The sequence below is a fragment of the Theropithecus gelada genome, chromosome 10 (assembly GCF_003255815.1).
Source record: "Theropithecus gelada isolate Dixy chromosome 10, Tgel_1.0, whole genome shotgun sequence".
NCBI lineage: Eukaryota > Metazoa > Chordata > Mammalia > Primates > Cercopithecidae > Theropithecus > Theropithecus gelada.
Genome location: NC_037678.1, coordinates 71,201,061 through 71,222,869, shown reverse-complemented (window position 1 = coordinate 71,222,869; position 21,809 = coordinate 71,201,061). Strand labels below are relative to the sequence as shown.

General features: G+C 42.4%; 1 protein-coding gene across 1 annotated transcript; it reads left to right on the top strand.

Moving 5' to 3' along the window:
• Window positions 1–3,300: 3,300 nt before the first annotated feature.
• DEFB123 (defensin beta 123) lies at window positions 3,301–10,497 on the top strand. The gene is made up of 2 exons (XM_025400120.1): window positions 3,301–3,536; window positions 10,268–10,497. Exons 1-2 carry the CDS (start codon window positions 3,479–3,481, stop codon window positions 10,411–10,413), a joined length of 204 nt encoding a protein of 67 aa, XP_025255905.1. The 5' UTR covers window positions 3,301–3,478; the 3' UTR covers window positions 10,414–10,497.
• The last annotated feature ends 11,312 nt before the right edge of the window (window positions 10,498–21,809 follow it).

Below are 21,809 nucleotides of genomic sequence, written 5' to 3'. Positions count from 1 at the left end.
TTGAACCCAGGAGGCAGTTGCAGAGTGAGCCGAGATTGCACCACTGCACCACAGAGCAAGACTCTGTCACAAATAAATAAATAAATAGATAGATAAGAAAAGCCAAAGAGACCTGAAGATGAGAGCAGCAGAGACTACAGGGAGGGGGGACGGGATTATGAATGAGATCAGGGCGCATACTTTGAGAGAGAGAGGCTGAAGCGGTAAGAGGAAGAGTGCCGTAGGCAGAAGGAGCGCTATGAGAAAGAGAAGACTTTTAAGAGAAAAGAAGAAATGAAAAAAGAGAAAGAAGTACTTCGGGATAAAGGAAAGGAGGCTGAAAGTGCAGAATCAATAGGCAGTTCAGAAAAAAACTGAAAAGAAAGAAGTGGTCAAGAGAGATTGCATAAGAAACAAGGATCCAGCGATGTAGCTTTACCAACCAGGAGCTCGAAGCTGAAATCAACTCTCTGCCCTGATGACAGCACCGAGTCTGGAAATTCAGCAATAGAAAAAAAGCAGGAAGGTGATATTAGCCATAGAAAAGAAGGAGGAGAGGAGTGATAAGTCCAGATGGCCTTAGGTGTCCTGACTGTCTAGGCAGCCAAAGAGCGCATGTTAAGCAATCGGGAAGTTCCTTCAGGGCAAAGGAATAGAGAGAAAGGGGATCGCTGTACTGGTGGGGTACACTGCAGAGGAGTAACTTTTATATCAAAGCAGGAACCTGATTGGAGGTTCAGAATTGAAAGTATAATTTCATTGTTTTTGCAGTTTCTACAAATTAACTTTAAAGTGTCAGAAAAAGGTGATGGCGAGGACATGCACTGCAATTTGCAGAGGAAAATGTCAAGTGAGGACTCCGTTACGTATCACATGAGAGGAAAATAAGAGCTGGTTCTAAAATCAAAAGCCGTTGTTCATCCTGAATTGAATTTTCTTAATTTGGGTGGAACAGAGTCGTTTTGAAGTCTTATTCTGATCTAGTTCTATTGCATTGTTGATGATAACTGTTGACTTTATGTAGTGTAGAAGCAACAAGCATGTCCTTTTAGTACAAGTACAGTGAAGGGTAGAACAAACTTTCATTGATGCAAAAATTTAAATAGTCATGTTACTTCTGTATCCAGTGTCCTAAAGTTTTAAGATTAGTTCTAGTTTTGTGTTTGCTTACATGAGCTTAGCATAAAGAATATTTTAACCATCTCATTTTGTCTTCAGCATTTTTTCTATTAAGAGGTAAAATGCAGGCCTTGTCAGCATTTTTTCTATTAAAAGGTAAAATGTAGGCCTTGTTTGACTCTTGACAATCCAGTGCATGTTTGATCTTAGATCTCATGATCTGAGTGCATCTCTTCTCCAGGAAGGAAAGTGCACCAATGTCTGTTCCTGTTAAATAGCAACTTTTAGGGCTGGGCACGGTGGCTCACGCCTGTAATCCCAGCACTTTGTGAGGCCTAGGTGGGAGGATCACCTGAAGTCGGAGTTCGAGACCAGCCTGACCAATATGAAGAAAACCTGTCTCTATTTTTAGTAGCTGGGTAAAATTAAAATTAGCTGGGTATGGTGGCACATGCCTGTAATCCTAGCTACTCAGGAGGCTGAGGCAGGAGAATCACTTGAACCTGGGAGGCAGAGGTTGCGGTGAGCCAAGATGGTGCCATTGCCCTCCAGCCTGGGCAACAAGAGCAAAACTCCATCTAAAATAAATAAATAAATAAATAAACAGCAACTTTTAGTTTTAGCTTGTTTTGTTTTGATGTCAATAAATAGTAACAGCATTCAAAAATAAATAAATAAATAAAAGGGCAGGTGCGGTGACTCACACCTATAATCCTAGCACTTTGGGAGGCCAAAGCAGGCAGATCACCTGAGGTCAGAAGTTCAACACCAGCCTGGCCAACATGGCAAAACCCCGTCTCTACAAAAAAAATACACAAATTAGCCAGGCATGGTGGCACATGCCTATGATCACAGCTACTCAGAAGGCTGAGGCAGGAGAATCGCTTGAACCCAGGAGGCAGATGTTTTAGTGAGCCGAGATGGCACTACTGCACTCCAGACTGGGCGACAGAGTGACACTCCGTCTCAAAAAAAAAAGGTTTGGGCATCATCTAGGTAGTGTGAATTTTGTCCGCAAGCCCATGTGAGGGTTTAATTATATTTACAAGTACTTTCCCCATCTCCATTCAGTGTTGAGACTCAAGATAGGCCATTTTCTCTATGATTCTCTCAGTGGGGCATGTATCCTTATTTCTAATTCACCTTCACACTGATGTCATAGCCCTTTGAAGTCAAAGATTTACACAGAGGGGACTCCACTAAAGATTCCCCAATTTAGCTTTCTTTTCTACTAGTTGCATCACTTAATATTATAAAAACCAAGTAGAGCATGGGTTAAGTTGCTATAATTTAAAAAAAAATCAGGCCGGGCGCGGTGGCTCAAGCCTGTAATCCCAGCACTTTGGGAGGCCGAGACGGGCGGATCACAAGGTCAGGAGATCAAGACCATCCTGGCTAACACGGTGAAACCCCGTCTCTACTAAAAAAAAAAAAAATACAAAAAACTAGCCGGGCGAGGTGGCGGGCGTCTGTAGTCCCAGCTACTCGGGAGGCTGAGGCAGGAGAATGGCGTGAACCCGGGAGGCGGAGCTTGCAGTGAGCTGAGATCCGGCCACAGCACTCCAGCCTGGGCTACAGAGCGAGACTCCGTCTCAAAAAAAAAAAAATAAAATAAAAAAATAAAAAAATAAAAAAAAATAAAAATACAATGAGAAGAGAAGTCTCACTCTGTCGCCCAGTCTGGAGTGCAGTGGAGTGATCTCGGCTCACTGCAGCCTCCCCAGGTTCAAGTGATTCTCCTGCGTCAGCCTCCCGAGTAGCTAGGATTAGGCGTGCACCACCACACCTGGCTAATTTTTGTATTTTTAGTAGAGACGGGGTTTCACCATGTTGGCCAGGCTGGTCTCGAACTCCTGACCTCAAGTGATCCGCCCACCTTGGCCTCCCAAACTGCTGGGATTACAGGCATGAGCCACCGTGCCCCACCAAGAATGAGTTTTCAAAACCCGAGTTCAGAAGAGGGATTCTGAGAGGTTGGTTCTTAGATCTCTGAGGAAGGGGAAGGATGGCCCTAGGGCAGGTCCACCGCATGTTAGAACCCAGCAGGGGGCTGTGACAGACAGGCTGGTGCTGGGAACTTCATCTCCCTCTTCCCGGACCTTCTGGAGCCGGTGTTTGTGGCGCCTCCTGCTGGTCACTGTGTTCAGGCAGTTTGGAGCTGGCTGGAAGGATGGGAGGTATTAAAGTCTTGGGCCCTGGACTTTGTTGGCTGATCTCTCCCTGCTGACCTAAATGACAAGGGGAGGCGTGTCCAGTCAGAGTGTGAGGGCTGTACCCGTGGGCAGCTGAGGGAGCGTGAGCCACAGGCCAGGCACTCCCCCTCTCCCATTAGCTCAGCCGTGGCATCGGACTTGCAGCTTCACTTTGGGCTGCCTTAGCCATGAAGCTCCTTTTGCTGACTTTGACTGTGCTGCTGCTCTTATCCCAGCTGACTCCAGGTAACCTGGACCTCCTCGAGGAAGGGGCAGGGCTTGCAGACTAAGGCCTGGTCAGGGAATCCCAAGGGTTAGAAGGATGGGCTGCAGCTTGCCATCTGGCACCACGTATAGGAGGCAGGAGGCGCCTCACCAGCAGCAGGTGCCAGCTGATAGATGCCAACTACGACATCCAGAACTGCTCTCTCAGCCGCTCCATCCCTCCTCTTCCTGCCCAGCTCCAGGGAGCATGTGGGGGTGGCCTAGTGTGTGAGGAGGAGTGGGAGGGGTGAGCAAGAGAAGCAGGAAAGAGGAGAGGCAGGTCTGACCCTTTTGCAAAATATTTCCCAGAATGAATGAAGCTTTGTGAAGATCACAGCCACCTTAATGGCAGAGAAAACTCATTTATACTGCAGCTGTCTCTGTGCCAGACTGCACTGGAAGCTAGGACCATGGAGAAAAATGACATGGCGCCAGGGGAGCTAACTGGGGGAGACAGTTAAATAGCATTTACAACCCAGGGTGACATAGCTGTGACAGTGGGAAACCAGGGGGCTGGGCACACATGGTCCAGCCCACGCTGAGGGAAAGGAGAGTCCTCCTGGAGGGATATCCTGAGTCCTAAAAAGTGAGTCAAAAATAGAAAAGGAAGAAGAGGAGAAAGCAGAAGGGGGTCCCAGGCAGAGAGGTCAGCCTACGCAAAGGTCTGGATGCGGGAGAGAGCATGGGAGCTTCAGGGACCTACATAACATGGAGGGGTAGGTTAGGAGAGAGGCGGGGGTAAAGCTGAGGAAGCATTCAAGCTCCAGGTCTCGGTGGGCCTCGAATGCCAGGTGAGGGACCCATGGGAAGGTTTAAACAGAGAAGGACCCTGGTCAGACCCACCAATTCCAGCATGAGCCACCTACCCCTTCCTGCTCATCTGGCAGAAGTTTCCACCCACCCTGAGGCTGTCGGCTAACCTTTCTAGAGTCAGAAACATGTGACTTTCCTAAACAAGCTGACCTCAGTCCTTGTGTCTTCCTGAGGCCCTAAAACACCACTCACCTGGAGTAGAGAGGCAAGCCCAGATCCCGGGTTAAAACCTGCCCCATCATTTTCTGACTCTGTGACCCCCAACAAGAAGCTCAGCTGCTCAGAGTATCAATTTCCTCATTTCTCAAACTGCAATAACATCAAGTGTGTAATAATATCAGGTTGAGGGAACAACACTGAACACACTGAAATTTTAGTCTGCAAAAGAAATACGTCTTCTTTATTTTCCATAACTCACCAAACTTTCCCAGGAACTTCCATCCTGACTGTGGGTGTTTGCGGTGGGAGGAGCAGGACTACAGAGATAAATGACATGACACCAGGGGAGCAAACTAGGGGAGACAGTTAAATAGCACTTACAACCCAGGGTGACAAGGCACCTAAGGGCTGGGCCTGAACTCAGCAGTTCGTTATTTATCTTTTCTGCTTTAAAATGATTTCTAAGCTAATTCAATCTCTTTTGAATAAGTGTTGAGTCTTTCAGCATGTATCTTTCTTCCATTACCCCTTCTCTTTCCTGGGATAGTATCTGGTTATAGGGAAAACTAACTTGATATGTCATCAAATAATTAATTGCTTCATTCAGTAAACATAGTTGAATGGATTTCTTGTTCCAAGCACTGTGATGGGTGCTAGAGGCAGAGCAGTGAATAAAACAAAACAAGATAAGCAAAATCTCTGTCCTCTTGGAGCTTACCTTCTACTAGAGGACCCAAAGAATTTGAAAAATAAATGAAACATATGGTATGTGAGATGATGAGTACAGTGAGCAGAATAGGCAGGAAAGGAAATAGTGAACACCAGGGGAAGGGGAAGGTGATTTGCGTTTTGTTCGTTTGTTTGTTTGTTTGTTTGTTTTAGAGACAGAGTCTCGCAAGTATAGTGGCACGATCTTAGCTCACTGCAACCTCCACCACCTGGATTCCAGCAATTTTCATGACTCAGCCTCTTGAGTAACTGGGATTACAGGCACATGCAACCATGCCTGGCAAATTTTTGTATTTTTAGTAGAGATGGGGTTTGGCCATGTTGCCCAGGCTGGTCTTAAACCCCTGACCTCAAGCAATCTGCTTGCCTCAGCCTCCCAAAGTGCTGGGATTATAGGCTTGAGCCACCATGCCCAGTCATTGCCATTTTTAAGGGGGTGCTCATGGAATGTCTTACTGTGAGCTGAGGGAACAACTGGGGTGAGCCATGTGGATATGAAGGGAAGGAAATTCAAGTTGGGGAAAACAGCAAATGCAAGGGCCCTGGGACAGGAACATAAGGAGGTGGTGTCAGGTCCTGTGCTGGACCCTTACTGACTTCTGGGATCACGTCCCTCATTGGATGTGGTCAGTGAGTGTCCTGCTAGCACTTACTACTGGATTTCATGACTGATGAAATCTCAGCCCTTTTGGGGTCCCCACTGACTTGACCCTTCATCTCAGCCAGATCTTCCACCTGGTCCCCAAGTTAAGGCTGTTCACACCCTCCCTTACTGCCTTCTGCACTAGGGGTGTACTCTTGGCAGGTCCCTTACTGGTTTTCCTATCTCAACCAGAGATAAGGGAACTTGGGGACCTTCTAGGTCTATTTTATTCAACAGAGAGCTGAGAGCGATGTTCAGTCACTTCCCTCAGCCATTTCTAATCCCCCTTCAGGTAGCACCATGCGGTGCTGTATCCATGCTAAAGACAAGAATTTATCTAAAGAGCTACCAGTTTCCCTGAACTATGCTCTAAGAGGCAAAGAGTAAGTGTCCTCTGCATTGGCAATTTTTTCCAACCAATCTGGGTATTCATAGCAAGAGACTCTCTTGCCCCTACCTTTCTCACATTAATTATCTCTACTTCCTGAGTATTCAGGTCAACCAGTAGATGGCTAGTGGGAGACACATGAAAGGCCTTTGTCCCTAGCTTGTTGGCGCGTCCACCATCAGGCTGGCAGAATGAGGCATGGGTTCTAGCAGGGCTCTCAGGCCCAGTGCTGCTGCTGCAGGAGCTGGATTTAAACTTCCAGCTTCCCTGGAAATTATGGGTAGAGTATTTCCCCTCTACTTCCCGTTGGGTATGGTAGTGGTGACAGAGGTTAAATGGGAGCTACTTTAGCCTGACCCTCAGCTTTAGCCTCCTATAGCTTATGGTGAAGTGGTATTGCCTGAACCCGCCAGGTTCACCTAATAATGTATAAAGGAGCTCTTTGAAATTTGGAAATCCCTGAACTTCCTTGATAAATGTTGGTCCTTAAAATTGTCTTTCTATGCACAACCCTTATCTCATTTAAGCTGAGCAATGAGTTTGTTGTTCTGTTGTTCACCATTCCCCCAAAACCCAGAAACTCTGCCCAATTCTGCTTTATGACAATCAATGGATCTTATGATTAAAGGGGATTGAAATATGCATCACTTTAATATTTTCAAAATATTGTCATACTCACCATTAGGTTAATTGTGGGAATTCAGGAGACATATGTAAAGCCCAGAAACCCAGCAGAGATGAGATTTAGGTGGCACACCTGCCCTTCCATTATACATCCTCACAGCACCCTGAGTTCTTTCTTTATAATTTTCACCAGATTCTAGTTAATCAAATATCTGGGTATCTATTTTTTAATGGCTCTTTCTCCCCTGATTTGACTGGAAGTTCTCTGAGGGTAGGTGTCTCACTCATGTATAGTTTTATCTCCAATGTATAGGCCTCTCAGTCTATACATGTGAGTATTTCCCTGGTGTAGACATCTGGAAAGGAATTGCTAGGTAAAGACTGTGTATAGCTTTAAAATGTGTAAGTTATTGCTCAGTAGCCTCCACAGATGCTAAAAAAAGTGTATGAATGTCATTCCCCTCACTCACCAATAGTTCCTCTTGACACTCTTAAATTAAAAATTGAGATTTTGTTGTTAAATGGTCACTTTTTCCTTATCTTTTTGTAAACTAAAACACAGAATCACAGGTACTGCACACCACATCATACAAGTGTGCAGCTTAATGGAGGTTTTAAGTGCACATCCTTGTAACCACCATGCAGGTCAATGAACAGAGTATTGACAGTCAGCCCAAAAATGTCTCCACCTATTGCATCCATCACAATTGTCTTCATCCTCCAAATTAAGCACTCTCCTGACTTTTATAGCAATCAGTTCTCTGCATTCCTTTACAGTCTCATTGCTAGGGGTGCATCCCTAGACACCCTATTTATACTGTTAAAATCTGATATCTCTTTAGATTCCTTGAATTTTTTAATTTACTGGTTCCATATTCATCCCCTTCTTATCTTTACAAGTTATCTGTGGAAACATACATAAGTCATTTGATCTATAACTTTCCACAATATAAATTTTGCTGATTGCATACTCAAGGTAAAATTCAACGTGTTCCTCTGACCTGTGCATTTTCTGCAAATTGGCATCTGTATCCAGAGGTTTGTGAGGAGGAGTGGGAGGGGTGAACAAGAGAAGCAGGAAAGAGGAGAGCTTTCAGTGATCAATTTTCTCCATTTTCAAATACCTGAAAAAGTCTTTATTTCTCCCCTTTTAGAATATTTTTACTCTGTAAAGAATTCTGGGCTAACTTTTTCCTTTTATTACTTTAAAGATCTCTCTCTACCATCTTCTAGTGTGCAGTTTCTGACAATAATTCTTCTGGGTTGTTGTTTTTTTTTCTTGAGACGGTGTCACTGTGTCACCTAGGCTACAGTGCAGTGGCGTGACCACAGCTCACTTCAGCCTCGACCTCCCAGGCTCCAGTGATCCTCCTACCTCAGCCTCCCTAGTAGCCTGGACTACAGGTGCACACCAACACACCTGGCTAATTTTTCTATTTTTTTGGAGAGACAGGGTCTCACCTAGGCTAGTCTCAAACTCTTGGGCTCAAGCGATCCTCCCACCTCAGCCTCCCAAAGTGCCAGGATTTCAAGTGTGAGCCACCACACCCAGCCTCTTCTAGTATTTTTATATTTTCTCCTGTGTACAAAATGTGTCTTTTCTTCTGGCTTAAGATTTCTTTCTTTCATATGATTTTGCAATTTGATTATTTGCATGCTTCTCTTTTGGTTTTATTCAGCTCGTAGTTCACCGAGGGTCATGGTTCTAATGGGCTTAGAGTTTTCATCAAACTTGAAATTTTTCAGCCATTATTTCTTCAAATACTTTTTATGCCTCTCCCCTCTCCTCTCCTTTTGGTATCCCAATTATATGCATGTTACACTACTTGTTATTGTCCCATAGGTCACTGACACTCTGCTCTTTTATCCCCCTATCTTTTTTCTCTCCGTGTTTCATTCTGGATGATTTCTGTTGCTGCTATGTCTTCAAGTTCGTTTATCTTTTCTTCTTCAGTCTAACCTGCTATTAATCTTACTAAGTATGTTTTTCATTTAATATTTAATGTTTCATCTCAAGTATTCCTTGTGAATATATACATATACATGTTTTTTGTTTGTTTGTTTGTTGAGACAGAGTTTCACTCTTGTTGACCAGGCTGAAGTGCAATGGCACGATCTCGGCTCACTGCAACCTCCGCCTCCCGAGTTCAAGCTATTCTCCTGCCTCAGCCTCCTGAGTAGCTGGGATTACAGGCATGTGCCACCATGCCCAGCTAATTTTTTTGTATTTTTAGTAGAGACAGGGTTTCTCCATGTTGGTCAGGCTGGTCTCAAACTCCTGACCTCAGGTGATTCACTCGCCTCAGCCTCCCAAAGTTCTGGGATTACAGGCTTAATCCACTGAGCCCGGCCATGAACATTTTTTACATCTTTATTTCTTCTCATCATGCTCATGGCTTCCTCTACCTTTTTTACTACTTGGAGCATATTTATCATAGCTGTTTTATCATCCTTGTCTGCTAGTTTCATCATCATTGTCATTTCTGTGTTGGTTGATTTGTTTTTTTCCTGATTATGGCTAATATTTTCTTGCTTTTTTTTTTTTTTTTTTTGGTGTGCCTGAAAAATATTTTTACACTTTCGGTTTCTGTATTTTGTTATACTCCTTTAAAGAGTGTTAGATATTTTTCTGGCATGCAGTTAAGTTAGTGGGAATCAGATGAATATTTTCGAGACTGACTTTTAAGCTTCGTTAGGATGGGTACAGGGTATTCTTTAGTCTAGGGTTAATTTAGCCCCCTCTACTAAGGCAATAGCCTTCCGAGTACCAAATGCTGCAAATTTTACAGGGTCTTTCCACTCAGGCAGGTGGAAACACAAGCTATTCCCAGACCTGTGCAATCATTGGGAATTGTTTTGCTTACTTCTTTTTGTTGTTTGCTATTTTTCCCCCAGGCCGTTGGTAGTTTCCTCTTGCACATGCACAGAAAGGCACTTAAAGACTAGAGGGTGAGCCAAGCATGGTGGCACATGTCTGTGGTCCTAGCTCCTCAGGGAAACCGAGGTGGGAGAGTCCCTTGAACCTGGGACGAGGAGGTTGCAATGAGCCAAAATCATTCCACTGTACTCCAGCCTGGGTGACAGAGCAAGACTCGTCAAAAAAAAAAAAAAAAAAAAACACCACTCACATAAAGGCTTTATTCAGCTGATGTACACCAAGGTCACTCTGTCAGTCAAAGGTGGGGAGCAAAAAAACAGAGAGTAAAGGAAAAACAGTGATAGGTGAAAAGGGTCGAAGGCAAGGGAAACAAGGGCCCTTCTATCACATCTGTTTCCATCCATTTACAGACCTTTCAAATCCAGAGCCTACTTCTTAGGACTGACACTGTCTCCCTTCTTTTTTCTGCTTTGTGTCAGGTGGCACCCAAAGATGCTGGAATCTTTATGGCAAATGCCGTCACAGATGCTCCAAGAAGGAAAGAGTCTATGTTTACTGCCTAAATAATAAAATGTGCTGCGTGAAGCCCAGGTACCAGCCAAAAGAAAAGTGGTGGCCATTTTAAGTGCCTTGAAGCCTGAAGCCGTGAAAACGCAGATGAAGTTACCCAGTGGATTCCCACACTCTATCAATAAATACCTCTGGCTGATCCCTGCGTTTGCCTGTTAGTGAAGCCCAGCAGCTCTCAGGAGTGCCTTTCGGGTGGTTTGGAATGTCAAACCTGTTTTCACAATAAATAAGACATTTTTTACTTTTTTTTTTTTTTTTTTTTTTTTGAGATGGAGTCTCGCTCCATCTCAAAGTCTCGCCCAGGCTGGAGTGCAGTGGCGCGATCTCGGCTCACTGCAAGCTCCGCCTCCCGGGTTCACGCCATTCTCCTACCTCAGCCTCCCCAGTAGCTGGGACTACAGGCACCCGCCACCACACCCGGCTAATTTTTTTTTTTTTTTTTTTTTTCATTTTTAGTAGAGACGGAGTTTCATTGTGTTAGCCAGGATGTTTCTGATCTCCTGACCTTGTGATCCGCCCACCTCGGCCTCCCGACATTTTTTACTTTTTTAAGCTCTCTCTTTCACAAGTGTATAGTGGAATTTTCTGGAATCTCCATGACATATAATGACATAATTGTTCTGGCAGCTAACAAAAGATGTGCTTATGTGCTCTTGTGTAGAATTTTTTAAGGTAGAAAGCTTAAAATATAAGTATGCTCATTTTCAGAGATTCACGCAATTTGTTCTCAGTAATTCTACTGCCCCCTTACAAACTATATTTGGTTATATTATTAACTGTAATAATTACTCTCTATACCTTCATTATCATCTAATAAGTCATTACTTTGAAATCCCACAACTTACCTTGCACCACAAGAAATAAGAACACTTTGTCGTCTTGGTTTGCAGAGGTATTTTGTTCTAATTTTTTATTTTTTATAGAGATAAGGTCTTGCTTTGTTACCCAGCCTGGTTTTGAACTCGTGGCCCGCCTCAGTCTCCCAAAGTGCTAGGAATACAGGAATGAGCCACCATTCCCGTGGGTCCTTGCAGAGATATATTAACAACAGTCCTAACTGTCTAACAGAAGAAAGGACGTGCTCTCCCTTAGGGAAAAAATAACACCTATTCTAGTCTCTATAGTTCTCTTAAATACAATTTCTGACAAATATACAATTTTAAAACTATAAGACATGCACAGAAGCAGGAAAATATGGCCCATAACCAAGAATAAAAATAATCAATTAGAAGCAGACCCAAAGATGGTGATATGGCTTGGATCTGTGTCCCCGCCCAAATTTCATGTTGAATTGTAATCCCCAGTGTTGAAGGTGGGGCCTGGTGAGAGGTGATTGGATCATGGAGATGGATCCTTCATGAATGGTTTAGCACCATCCCTTTGGTGTTGTTCTTGTGATAGAGTTCTCACAAGATCTGGTTGTTTAAAAGTATGTGGCACCACCTCCCTCTTCACTTCCCCCTGCTCTGACCATGTAAGACAGGCTTGCTTCTCCTTCACCTTCTGCCATGCTCAAAAGTTTCCTGAGGCCTCCTCAGAAGCCTTCATGCTCCTTGTACCATGAGTCAATTAAACCTCTTTTCTTTTTTTTTTTTTTTTTGAGATGAAGTCTCACTCCTGTTGCCCAGGCTGGAGTACAGTGGAGTGATCTCGGCTCACTGCAATCTCCACCTCCCGGGTTCAAGCGATTCTCCTTCCTCAGCCTCCCATGTAGCTGGGATTATAGGCGTGTACCACCACACCTGACTAATTTTCATATTTTTAGTATAGACAGGGTTTCATCACGTTGGCCAGGCTGGTCTTGAACTCCTTACCTCAGGTGATCCACCCTCCTCGACTTCCCAAAGTGCTAGAATTACAGGCGTGAGCCACCATGCCTGGCCTAAACCTCTTTTCTTTATAAATTACCTGGTCTCAGGGTTTTTTTTTAATACCAGTATGAGAACGAACTAATACAGATGGAGTAGTTGTTGGAATTAACAGACAACCTTAAAATAACTGTTATAAATATGTTAAAGAAATTAGAAGAAAATATTGATAAAATGAATGAAAGGATGAAGAATCTAAATACACAGACAAATAATGTATTATTTTCCCCTACTGCATTACAAAACCACTCCAGAACTTAGTAGACTAAAATAACAACTATTCGTCATTTTCCACAATTCAGTGCATTGATTAAGTGGTTCTTCTGATATTCTTAAGAGGTCATTCATGTTACTACATCTCTCTTCACATAGCCTCTCCACCTCAAAGAAGTTAACCTTGGCTTCTTCCATGATAGCTGGGGCCAAGAGCCTCCCAAAGTGCTAGGAATACAGGAATGAGCCACCACTCCTGGCCTTGCAGAGGTATATTAACAACAGTCCTAACTGCCTAACAGAAGAAAGGATATGCTCTCCCTTAGGGAAAAAATAACACCTATTTTCATCTCTAGAGTTCTCTTAAATACGTTTTCTGACATATATGGGTAAACCTCAACATCTGGCATTTCTCAGATTTCTGTTTGTATTACATTTGCTGAAGTCCCACTGGCAAGTCATATGCTAGTCACTGTGAAAGAGGACTACATAAGGGCATGAATACTAAGAGCATGATGGAAACTCTAAGAATAAATTGGGCCTTCTAAACTGAGACATACTAAAATTAAGAATGTATTGGATGGTAAGCCAGGCATGGTGGCACATGCCTGTAGTCCCAGCTACTTGGTAGGCTGAGGCAGAAGGATCACTTATGCCCAGGAGTTTAAGTCTGTAGTATGCTGTGATCATGGCTGTGAATAGCCACATGTGCACTCCAGCCTGAGTAACATAGCGAGACCCCACCTCTTTAAAAAAAGGAATCTATTGGATGGGTTTAACAGCAGAAGACAGGGCATTGTAGAAGAATGAATCAGTGAACTCAGAGACAGATTAGAAAATATACAAACCAAAGCACAGAGAGAAAAAATGCAAAAGAAGCATAACAGAGCATGAGAGACTTATGGGACAATATCAAATGATCTAACATGTATATAATTAAATCCCAGAAGAAGAGATGGGAGACCAGGCACAGTGGCTCACACATGTAATCTCAGCACTTTGGGAGACTGAGGCAGGAGGATCACATGAGTCCAAGAGTTCAAGACCAGCTTGGACATCATAATGAGACTCCCCCCTCTCTATTTTTTTTTTTTTTCGAGGTGGGGTCTCACCATGTCGGTCGTGAACTCTTGGGCTCAAGTAATTTGGCCTGCCTCAGCCTCCTAAAATGCTGGGATTATAGGAATGAGCCGCCATGCCCAACCCCCACCCGTCTCTATCAAAAAAAAAAAAAATTAAAGAAGTGAATGAGGAAGAAGAAATATTTTTAAAAGATAATGGCTGAAATTTTTCCAAAATTGTTAAAAGACATCAATCCACAAGAAGTTCAGTGAACTCCAAAGCAGCATAGACACAAAGAAAATCAAACCTGCCGGGCATGGTGGCTCAAGTCTGTAATTCCAGCACTTTGCGAGGCCGAGGCAGGCGGATCACCTGAGGTTAGGAGTCTGACATCAGCCTGGCCAACATGATGAAACCTCGTCTCTACTAATAATACAAAAATTAGCTGGCCGTGGTGGCACAGACCTGTAAGCCCAGCTACTAAGGAGGCTGTGGCAGGAGAATAAAAAAGGAGTACAGACAGTGTAATTCCATTCCTTAAACATTCTAGAAAATGTAAACTAATCTACAGTAGAGTTCATCAGTGCAGTGAGAGTTCATCAGTGCTTGGGACAGTATGTGGAGGGAAAACACAAAGCAGTATTATGAAAGGATTACAGGCTGGGTGCAGTGGCTCATACCTGAGGATCCAGTTTCCCAAATAAATTTGGGGTTCCTTGTGTAAAATTCCCTCCCTTGAAATACCTAGTATGGCTTTTGTTTCCTAGCTAGATCATGACTGATACAGTACATGGGACATGATTTATTCATTTATATTGAATAAATATATATTGCCTTCCCAGATGAATATATATAAATATGAATATATATGTATTCATTTGTTTATTCAACTAGAAATTTACTGAGTACCTATGTGGCAGTTTAGTGCTTGGGGAGGGGGGTACCTTATGACTGGAGCTGGTGCCTCTGAAGGACATTGCAGTACTGGCAATGAACCCATAACTACCTAAGCTGCTGGGAGGATACAGATGGAATCCAAAGCAGAGAGTGAATGCCTTCTCTCCTCGCCTCCCACTTTCCAGACTCCCATCATTGTCTTCAATTAGCAAACTCTTAGCAGGAAGCCACCTGGTGAAGGAGTCTGGGAAATTGTAATATCAGACTCCCAGCCCCAGCAACACAGAGCTGAATATAGGCGGGTTTGAGGCCGCACTGGCACACCATTTAACTTCTGAGATGTAAGTATAAATCTGAAGTAACATCCCAAAAAAGTAATCATCAGTATTAATTATTACAAATTCTAGAAGTCACGTTTTAAAGGTTTAATATTAGAATGCAGGAACAATTATCCCTGCAGTCACTGTCCTGCTCATCTCAGTTCATTGTGGCCTCAACCTCTTGGGCTCAAGCAGTCCTCCTACTTCAGCCTCCAAAGTAGCTGGGACCACAGGCATGTGCCACCATGCCTGGCTAATTTTTTTTTTAATAGAGATGAGGTCTCTTTATGTTGCCCAGGCTGGTCTTGAAGCGAAGGAGTTGCTGTACTAAATAGATGCTGTACTAAATAGATGTTATTTGCTGTACTAAATAAATGCTGTTTCAATATCCACTAACTTTTTCAGTCACGGAAGAATGTTAACTCAAAAAAATGAATTTGGCCACATGTGGTGGCTCATGCCTATAATTGCAGCACTTTGGAGGACTGAGGCAGGAGAGTCTCCTGAGCCCAGGAGTTCCAGACCAGCCTAGGCAACATAGGGAGACCTCATCTCTACCAAAAAAAATAAAAATAAAAATTTTCCTGAGCATGGTGGCATGTGCCTGTGGTCCCAGCTACTTGGGAGGCTGAAGCAGGAGGATTGTTTGAGCCCAGTAGGTTGAGGCTGCAGTGAACAGAAATCACATCACTGCACTCCAGCTGCCTGGATGACAGAATGAGGCCCTGTCTCAGAAAAAGAAAAAAAAAGGAAACAACAAAGGAATTTCATATTCCCAATACAAAGAAATAATAAAGGTGATGAATATGCTAAATCCCCTTATTTGACCATAACACATTATATGTATGTATCAAGATATCACATGTACCCCATAAATATGTATAAATATTTTTTTTCATTTTTAATAAAAATTTTAAAATTGCCAGGCATGGTGGTGTGCACCTATAATTCAAGCTGCTTGGGAGGCTGAGGCAGGAGGATCATTTGAGCCCAGGAGTTCAAGTCCAGCCTGAGCAACATCTCAAGATCCCATCTCTAAAACTGAATAAATTAATTAAATTCAAAATTAAAAGATAAAAATAAATAACTAAAAATTTAAAAATAAAAATAATTTAAAAGAAAATGAATTTCAGAAACATACTACCTAAAAAGAACTTTCAAATTTAAAAATTTAGAATTTGCACCTTGAAAAAATGTCAAAAATATTCTATCTTCAACTAGTGAAACTAGTTGTGGTTTATAGAAAAAATATTTGGCAAACTTCATTGTTTAATTTTTTAGCCTTCATAAAATTTGTGATTTTGAAAATTAGTGAGAATAAAATATGCCTAGGGTGCCTCACTTTTCCCTAACACTTTCCTCTGTTCTTCATTGACTTTATACCCAACAGTGTGTATAAATTGAAGGTGACTTATCATCGATGTCATGGTACATGGTTTTGGAGTCTTTCCTACCTGTGAAATTTTGAGGTGACAAAATTCACACTTAGCTTTTTATTCATCCTTACAAGGTGTGAGAAATTCTCAACCATAATTTTTTCCTAAAAGGCTTATGTCCTAAATGGAATTAAATAACTAAAGAATAACTAAAGGCAAGTACTTTTTTTTTTTTGAAACAGGGTCTCGCTTTGTCACACAAGCTGGAGTGCAGTGGCGCCATCTCAGTTCACAGCAGCCTCAACCTTCAGGGCTCAAACGATCTTCCCACCTCAGCCTCCCAAGTAGCTGGTACTACAGGCACACAACGCCTTGCCTGGCTAAGTTTAGTATTTTTTGTAGACAGGGTTTCACCATGTTGCCCAGACTGGTCTTGAACTCCTGAGCACAAGTCATCCACCCACCTTGGCCTCCCAAAGTGCTGGGATTACAGGTGTGAGCCACCATGTGTGGTCTCTTAATAGTTGTTGTTGTTTTTTCAATTCGATGAATGGTATTTTAACAAAGATTTGAACTATAATATAATCTCCATTATTTTGCCTAGTGTTAATATTCACAATATTTAAAATATTGATTGGATGTAACATTCTGAAGGTTATCAAGCTAACAAATTTTAGGTCTCAATATTTAAATTAACTCATATTTTCTCCTAAGTTGAATTGTTGAAAGTTCTTAATTATTTTTCTAACACTGATAGCTTTCACAATCGTCTTTAACTGTTGCAACATTTTATTCCTACAGTAATAAATATATACTTCTATCTCAAATGACTAATGAATTTAAACATGTAAAGTGCATGAGATTTCATTCCAAGTTACATCTAAAGTGTTTACTACATGTGAAAATGAATATTCATATGTAAATGATAAATCCAAATGCTGTGTTCCAAAGGTGTTATGCTTATTGGACATGCTGGTTTACCGTGCAATTACAAAATCATTGAACACACACAAGTTCACGGTGCCACAAGTGACTCTGAAGTAGGTATCTGGCAATTCATCCTTCCAAAGGGTGAAGCTAAGGCTGGATACTGAGACCAAAGTCAAAATTGGGCTTATTCTTAGAATGTAAGCTCCATACAGGTAGGGATTTATCTGTTTTGCCCCCTGCTGAGTCCTCCATATTTAGAATAATGCCTGGCACATAAAAGGTATTCAATAAATATAAGTTGAATGAATGAAAAACAGAAAAATAGAGTGCCGATGCTAGTGGTGCATGGGTGAAAATCATCAACAGTTGATTTTCAGCTGGGACAAGGATGGAAATCATGAAGCCTGCCCAAATCAGAGAGACCTTAGTTTTGGCCAAGAGCTCACTGCACTTAAGCCAGTCTACCGTGAGTTCAAATTAGGAGGAAAGGAGAGAAATTAATGAACACGTACAAAATGTTGGAGATATATCATTAAAAATTGTGCCTTGGCCGGGCGCGGTGGCTCAGGCCTGTAATCCCAGCACTTTGGGAGGCTGAGGGGGGCGAATCACTTGACCCCAGGAGTTCGAGACCAGCATGACCAACACCGTGAAACCCCGTCTCTACTAAAAAAAAAAAAAAAAAAAAAAAAAGTAGCCGGGCGTGGTGGGTCACGCCGTTACTCGGGAGGCTGAGGCAGGAGGATGGCGTGAACCCGGGAGGAGGAGCTTGCAGTCAGCCGAGATCGCGCCACTGCACTCCAGCCAGGGCGACCGAGCGAGCCTCCGTCTCAAAAAAAAAAAAAAAAGCAAATTCCCAAAATAACCGCTAGAGGGGAGTATCTCCCCTTGAGAGTCATTGATCTAGCCATTAAGAGAGTCCTGAAAACATTACGCCAGTCTCCTGGATCATCCAGCTCTTTACGACACGAATGGAGCTGCATCCTAAGCACAGATAGTTTACCCTGACTCAACTACATGTGCTCAGAAAAAAAGATAAATTTAAAGAAAATAAGACTTGGGGTGGGTTTTTTCTTTTTTTTTCTTACTTTTTAAATCAACTTTGTTTTGCCTGTCTGAAAAATCATATAAATGGAATTATTCAGCGTGTATTTCTTTGTGTCTGACTTATTTCACTTAACATAGTGTTTTTGAAATTAATTTATGTTGTGTGTATTGGTAAATTATCACTATTTATTGAGTAGCCTATTGTATGGATATAACTCAATTTATCCATTTACCTGTTGAACATTTGGGCTGTTTCCATTTATGGGTTATTACAAATAAAGCTGCAACAAACAGCTCTACCCCAAACACCTTTGGGGTCACAGGGAAGGATAGAGAAGTCTTTGTATAGATATATGTCTATTTAATTTTGTTTGTTTGTTTGTCTGTTTGAAACGGAGTCTCACTCTGTCGCCCAGGCTAGAGTGCACTGGCGCCATCTTGACTCACTGCAACCTCCGCCTCCCGGGTTCAAGCAAATTCCCCAGCCTCGGCCTCCCAAGTAGCTGGAATTAGAGGCACGCGCCACCACGCCCAGCTAATTTTTGTATTGTTTTAGTAGAGACGGGGTTTCGCCATGTTGGCCAGGCTGGTCTCAAACGCCTAACCTCGAGTGATCTGCCCGTCTCTGCCCCCAGAGTGCTGGGATTACAGGCATGAGCCACCCTGCCCAGCCAACATATGTCTATTTAATTTTATAAGTAATTATGCACCTGTTTTTCCAGTTGCAGAGTGGTTCTCCATGTTACAGTCCCACCAGCAATGTATCAGCATTCCAGTTGCCCCATATCCTTACCAACCTTGCTATGGTCAGTCTTTTTCACTTTAATTATTCTAGTGAGTGTGTATGGTAGTATCTCATTGTGATTTTATTTTGCATTCTCCTGATATACTAATGATATTGAACATCTTTTCACAAACTTATTGGCCGCTTACATATTTTCATTTGTAAAATGTCGTTTAAATATTTGCCCATTCTGTTATTGAGTTGTTTTTTCTCTTTTCTTATTTATTTGTAAGAGTTATTTATATATTGTGGATATGAGTCTTTTGTCAGATATATGTTTTGCAAATATGCACAATAACAGTCCAAATAAGCCAGAAAAATCCCTCCTTGAGCCAGTGTCTGAATGAGTGGGAGATGGGAAATGGATTATTTCCTGTGCAGGGAAAGCTTCTGGCAGTGAAGACATCACATTGCACTGCGTGATTCCACTATGGAAAGATATTTATTTTTCACCAAAAAAAAATGGTGCCTAAACATAACCAACCACTTCCTTTAATGCACGGTCAGAGAAATGTGATATGTTCCATCAATGGAGGAAAACTTGCTGTGTATGTCTGTCTCCAAAAAGGTGCCTTCCTGAGCAGTTTTCAAGGATAATTTAAGTCATGTGCGATTGTCACCTGGCTCTCAGACTTAAACCTAGCCCTAGCAGAATAATAAACAATTCCACTGAACACTCTGCCATTGAAAGAAGGGAGTGGGAATAGAAGTCAGACACCCAGGTCTACCCTGAACTACCTACAGTATCCATCCATTGTTGTAACCTCCTTGTTATTTTCCTTCCCTGTGACCCCAAAGGTGTCCACCTGATCAGCAGAAGTCCCTCTCGTAGAAGAGTCTCTGATGTGTGTGAAAATGCCTTCAAATATATATATTTTTTATATATTTACATATATATTTATATGTATTTACATATATATTTACATATATTTGTGGTATTTGCATATATATTTACACATATTTTTATATATTTATATATTTACATTTTTTTATATATATATACACCAAAATACTAACAGGAATTATAAAAGACAGGTGAATATTTTGAGGCTTATCTATACTATACTTTCTTAGTTTTTGACACTGTATTTTATTTATTTTATTTTGTTTTATTTTTTATTTTTTGAGATGGAGTCTCACTCTGTCACCCAGGCTGGAGTGCAGTGGCACAATCTCAGCTCACTGCAACCTCCACCTCCCAGGTTCAAGCGATTCTCCTGCCTCAGCCTCCCGAGTAGCTGGGATTACAGGCGCACACCACCATGCCCGGCTATTTTTTGTGTTTTTAGTAGAGACGGGGTTTCACCATGTTAGCCAGGCTTGTCTTGAACTCCGGACCTCAGACGATCCACCTGCCTCAGCCTCCTAAAGTGCTGGGATTACAGGTGTGAGCCACCGCGCCTGGCCTCCATACTTACTTTAAACGTACTACTCAAGTTATAAAAACTAGAAGTGACTTAAAATTTTTCAGGAGGAATTTCAGTGCTAAAAATATTGTTTTGGAAGACTAAGCACATACATAAATTTTTATGATATATTGATCAGTGAAAAAAACCAGGTTACAAAATATCTACAGCTTGATTCCATTTTATTTTTGTCACATTTTACATTTTTCTTTATTTCTGGGTATTTCTTTTCTTTTTTTTTTTTTTGAGACAGAGTCTTGCTCTGTTGTCCAGGCTAGAGTGCAATGGTGTGATCTTGGCTCACTGCAACCTCCATCTCATGGGTTCAAGTGATTCTCCTGCCTCAGCCTCCCGAGTAGCTAGGATTATAGGCGTGCGCCACCATGCCAGCTAATTTTTGTATTTTTAGTAGAGGCAGGGTTTCATCATGTTGGCTAGGCTGGTCTTGAACTCCTGACCTCAAGTGATCTGCCTGCCTCGGCCTCCCAAAGTGCTGGGATTATAGAAGTGAGCCACAACAGCCGGCCTATTGCTGGGTATTTCTGTACAGTGAAAATACTAATGATTTTAGTTTTCTTATTTGTGCTTCTCTGTTTACATGTTTTCCAATGAACATGTATTATTTTTACAATTAGAAAAAAAATATTATTTTTAAAGTACAAGTAAGAATGACTCTGGAGTCTGGCACAGTGGCTCATGCCTGTAATCCCAACACTTTGGGAGGCCGAGGCAGGAGGATTGCTTGAGGCCAGGAATTCAAGACCAGCCTGGGCAACATAGCAAGACTTTGTGTCTACAAAAAATACAAAAATTAGCCAGGCATGGTGGTACATGCCTACTGTCCCAGCTACTGGGAAGGCTGAGGTGGGAGGACTCCTTGAGCCAGGGAGTTCAAAGCTGCAGTGAGCCATCATTGCACCACTGCATTCCAGCCTGGGCAACAGAGCAGACTGTCTCCAAAAAAAGACTGACTCTGGGAAACAAAATCAGGTGACAGAGGATCAGGGTAGAGTTCCATCTCCACCACTTCCTAGGTGTATGACCTGGGCAACTTTCTTAGTTGCCTTATAGAGTCTTAGTTACCTTATAGAAGAGGCAAAGATAGGCTGGCTGCGGCGGCTCACACCTGTGATCCCAGCACTTTGGGAGGCCAAGGCAGGAGGATCACCTGAGCCCAGAAGTTCAAGACCAGCCTGGGAAACATAGAAAGACCCCATGTTTTTTTGTTGTTTTTTGTTTTCGGTGTTTTGTTTTTGTTTTTGTTTTTAGCAAGACTCCATCTCTACAAAACAAACCAAAAACACATTAGCCAGGTATGGCGGCATACACTTATAGTCCTAGCTTCTTGGAGGCTGAGGCAGATTGCTTGAGCCCAGAAGTGTGAGGCTGCAATGAGCTATGTGATCTCCACTGTACTCCAGCCTGGGCAACAGAGTGAGGACCTGTGTTAAAAAAGAAATGAGAGAGAGAGAGAAAGAGAGAGAGGAAGGAAGGAAGGAAAGAAGGAAGGAAGGAAGGAAGGAAGGAAGGAAGGAAGGAAGGAAGGAA

Excerpts from the sequence above, each read along its gene's own strand:
- DEFB123 (XM_025400120.1), top strand. The coding sequence starts at position 3,479 with ATGAAGCTCCTTTTGCTGACTTTGACTGTGCTGCTGCTCTTATCCCAG. Across the intron at positions 3,537-10,267 it reads CTTATCCCAGCTGACTCCAG|GTGGCACCCAAAGATGCTGG; the intron begins GTAACCTGGACC and ends GCTTTGTGTCAG.